Here is a 4,484-nt window from a genome sequence, read left to right as displayed (position 1 = left end):
AGCTGCTTAAGGGAGTGGAGCGAGTTAAAAGAGGTTTGCAGGAACCAGCTGTCACAAGCAAGAAGAGCTCCCAGTTTCAGTGAGTTTTGGATGCGCTTCATGAGAAGAGAGGAGGCAGACAGTGATTACAGGAACATCTTCACTCTGCTGAGGCTTTCCCTTGTCATTCCTATTCATACGGCGCGGTGCGAGAGATCATTTTCTCTCATGAACAGAATCAAAACTGACTGGCGTGCCCGACTGGAATCCAACAGCTTGACAAGTCTCATGACGATCTCGTTAAGTCCTCAGTCCTTGGACACGTTTGACCCCCTCCCGGCAGTCACCTTGTGGTGGGAGGGTGGCAGAAGGAGACCTAACACCACCCCCTATGGGCCTAGAAGATGCCAAAACAGAGATGTTTCAAGCTCTGAGTCTGAAGAGGAGCAGTAAGGTTGGTTAGATAGCTAAAGAGGAGCAGTGATGTTGTTAATTTGATATTAGTAATATTTTACTTATTAATGTACTACTGGAAATATGTGGTGCACCCAAAAATTTTTTGGTGCACCTAATTTTTTTGGTTAGGTGCACCAGTGCACCTAATCCAAAAAATGAATTTCGATCCCTGCCTAGGGTATGTTGCAGTAAAAATATCTTTAAGCACACTTTTTCTCAAGGTGGCGATATCATGGACCCTGGTGATATTATGGACACAGATGTTACATGCAGATCTCAAAAACATTTTCCCGCAGAAAAACTTCCACAAACGACCTTCCTGTCCTTTTACCCCGTGGGTTTATCACAAGTGACACCCACAGATGACACCTGTGACCTTGGCTTTTCCAAAATGGCCGCCTCATCCAGATCATTAGTTTTACAGCCTAATATGGGCGTAGACTTCCAGGAAGAGCCTTAACCTCCTTCTCTTTCAAGGTCGGTGACATTCCAGGAAGACCTGTCAACCATGAGTGCCGTAATGTGGAGTTTTCAAGCGTTATTTTCGAATCTTTTGTCTTTTGTCTGAACAATTTTGGCAGTCCCAGCTGGTGCCCCCCTCCCCCTGCTACCCTTCAGGCGATTTTCGGCAGTTTCTGCAGCTAACAGCTTATTCCAGCAGACATAAACTCCCAGCCAGCTGTCCGCAGCATGCTGATGCACCTTTACTGCCGCTGTTATGGCTTCACGCTCGGTGGTACAGCCGGCTTACGACATTGCCACGCGTTTTTCATATCCAGCCCGTAAATCGTAATGTCCTGCGCGGCTTCGCTCGTCAAGCCCGCGCCGTGTTTGAAGTGTAATAAGGAACAGATTTATGGCGTAATAAACAGGATCTCTGTGAAAACTACATTTTTATCTTGGAAGAGATGCGGTTTCGGATGTAGGGAATACGAGTAATATCCGGGACTTGCGTGTGTGTGTGGGGTAGCCTCCATAGCATGCCAAAAACTGGGGGTTTTGGGGGTCTTCAGGGTTCTTGATGTGCTATTTTCTGATTGCATATAGACAACATAGCTGGCCTGGTTGAATTACCCACGTTTTTTAGAACTGGGCTAATCAGAAAACAGCCGAAGACCACCAAACCCCCAGTTCTATAAGCCTGCTACGGAGGCTAATCAGAAAACAGCCGAAGACCACCAAACCCCCAGTTCTGTAAGCCTGCTACGGAGGCTATGTGTGTGTGGGGGGGGGGAGGGGGGAGTTAAATTACCCAGACTGAGTACAGATGACGTTTCGGAAGGCTGGCTGGTGGATGTTATGAGAAATGAGGATGTAAAATTTTGGTTATGAGTTTTCCAATCCTGCAAAAGCTGCTCTGTACATGGCCAGGGAAGTAAACAACCCAAAACAGGGGGAACCTGGACTACTCAGTATTCATTTGGTAACTTGCATCATAATAAGCTGCCCTGTGGCTGGTATGGTGTTAGCAAGGTTTGAAAAATGTTAGTGACAATGTCAGACATATCTTCAACCACATAGTATCATGTCAAGATGACAAATATACTATTAGGCCCCACCAATTTAATTTCTTGGTTAACGGATTCGCCGCTTCATTTTTTTCTGATTTGCAAATAAAAATAAAAATTCAGAATCAACTGCAAAATGCTCATATTTTGCCCTAAACAGTTGAAAACAGTCATTTTCAGCCTAGTCGTTACAGTTATTCCATCTTTCAATGCAGTGGTATCATTAAAAGTTCAAAATTCATTGTTTAAATTTTGAACCAGCCTGGTGTGTTGACTTCATGACTCCTATCGTACCATTTTGGGCCATAATAGGATGCCTAGGCCTGTTTTTATTTTAATTTTTTTTTCGCCCGCCCGCTCCGGATTATTTTTCTAGAAAAATCCGTTAACCAAGAAATTAAATTGGTGTGGCCTTAGTAAGTAAACATACTTGTCACAAGTAAATGATAATGTCTTGCATACATTGTGTGTACTTGTTGTCAACAACAGACAAACAAGTCTCACTTGTACACATTGCGAATAGTACGTGTTCTCAATGATAGATAAATCTACATAAGGCCACACCAATTTAATTTCTTGGTTAACGGATTCGCCCGCTTCATTTTTTTCTGATTTGCAAATAAAAATAAAAATTCAGAATCAACTGCAAAATGCTCATATTTTGCCCTGAACAGTTGAAAACAGTCCTTTTCATCCTAGTTGTTACAGTTATTCCATCTTTCAATGCAGTGGTATCATTAAAAGTTCAAAATTCATTGTTTAAATTTTGAACCAGCCTGGTGTGTTGACTTCATGACTCCTATCGTACCATTTTGGGCCATAATAGGATGCCTAGGGCTGTTTTTATTTCTATTTTTTTTTCGCCCGCCCGCTCCATTATTTTTCTAGAAAAATCTGTTAACCAATAAATTATATTGGTGTGGACTAAGCAACAAATAATCAAGCTTACACGTTGTAAGTACATGTTCTAAACAACAAACAATTCTTACCTGCACACATTGTGAGTACATGTTCTCTATTAACAAACAAACGCTGCTAACCTGCACACACTGAGTACATGTTCTCACAAACAAACAAACAAACAAACAAACAAATGCTCCTACCTGCACACACTGTGAGTACATGTTCTCTATGGCCTGGTTCCACTTTGTGAGAGAGTTTCTGTACGACGTCAGGTCGAACCCTGTGATCGTGACCTTCCTCGTGATCATGGAGTGCACTGCTGCACGCCCGTCTCGCAACATCAGGATGAACTTGGCATTGGGAAACAGCGACGATAGGTACACCGTCGACTTGTGGGTGAACGGGTCCTTATTGCACAGGTACGGCGCCGCCTCACCGTGTTTTGCGATCACTTCTAAGACAAACGAGGAGATCGCGTCGTCTAAGACTTCGTCCGTGACTCCGGCTTCCTCGAGTCTGGATTTCTCCTTGGTGGACCTTCTCCACTGCACCTGCATGGCGAGTATTCTGGGGATGACGCGAGTTTCTTCCCCGCAGCGAATCGAGGGGTGTGCGTCGAGCATGACGCGTGCTAACGTGGTCCCGGAGCGGGGGACGCCCCCGATGAAGATGAGTGGCATGTTCCGGTCGTACTGATAGGCACGGTTTTCCGCGTCGTACACGTACTGGCTTCCCTCCTTCGGAATCATCTTTCCCTTGTCGCACGATGTGCTACTGCAGGGGACAGGAAACATTAAAATCGGGTTTTAATTGAACAACATGAAAGTAAAGCAGGGCTGAAAATACTGGGTGCACGAGCACCTTAGTGCACCCAAAATTGGAGCTGTGCACCCAATTCTTTTCTGTTGGTGCACAGGTGCACTTAAATATTTTTGCAGGAATTTTTTTCCATTTAGAAGTGTACATGTGTATAATAGTATACCGGATATTCTTGGTCCCTGAGTATCAGAAAAATAGTTAACTCTTTGTTGTAGTACTTGTTTAAGATTTTGAAGTTATCTCTCATTTCAGATTCAAGCTCAGAAGAGGAGCAGTAAGACCTTAGGTTTTGTTTCATATGGTGCACCCAAAAATTTTTGTGCACCTAATTTTTTAGGCTGGGTGCACCGGTGCACCTATTCCCAAAAATGAATTTCGAGCCCTGTAAAGGAAAGTGATCTTGATCCAGTTTTTGCTCACTGAAGAGCTAATCTCAGATTGGTTGTAACAGAGAAGACATTTGCTACGTACAGTGTTTGCAGGTTAATTGTACCAGGGACATTACCGGTAGTGTGCATGTTGAGTGAATGACAACAGCCGGGATTCAAACTCCCAACCTCTTAGTTCAGAGGCAGGGTTACTAACCACTGGGCCCACTGGGCTATACATGCTACAATGAAAAAGTAAAGGACACACTGGTCATTCTTTGCTGCCCTCATCAAAATGTAATCAAAATCAGATGAAAGCAGCCTGGCATATATTTTGGAGGGCTCTAGTTGTGTTCCAACTTCCAAGTCCTATACTTGCAACAGAGCCAGGCTGAGAAAGGAAGGAGTACTGGTAAGTACAGAATCTGAAGAACTTGTCAGAAATACATGA

At 43.8% G+C, this 4,484-nt stretch overlaps 1 protein-coding gene across 2 annotated transcripts in view; it reads right to left on the bottom strand.

The window, feature by feature from the left end:
• Positions 1-4,484, bottom strand: part of LOC109468844 (protein-tyrosine sulfotransferase 1-like) — a 126,092-nt gene that overhangs the window by 21,007 nt on the left and 100,601 nt on the right. For both annotated transcript variants that reach the window (XM_019767187.1, XM_019767188.1), the window contains one exon: positions 3,047-3,620. In XM_019767187.1, coding sequence (XP_019622746.1) covers positions 3,047-3,620 — 574 coding nt within the window. The remainder of the gene's footprint in view (positions 1-3,046; positions 3,621-4,484) is intronic.

Source organism: Branchiostoma belcheri, unplaced genomic scaffold (genome assembly GCF_001625305.1).
Source record: "Branchiostoma belcheri isolate BF01 breed outbred unplaced genomic scaffold, Haploidv18h27 scaffold2, whole genome shotgun sequence".
In the NCBI taxonomy this organism is placed as follows: domain Eukaryota; kingdom Metazoa; phylum Chordata; class Leptocardii; order Amphioxiformes; family Branchiostomatidae; genus Branchiostoma; species Branchiostoma belcheri.
Note: the sequence above shows the minus strand (reverse complement) of the source record. Positions and strands in the feature narration are given on the sequence as shown.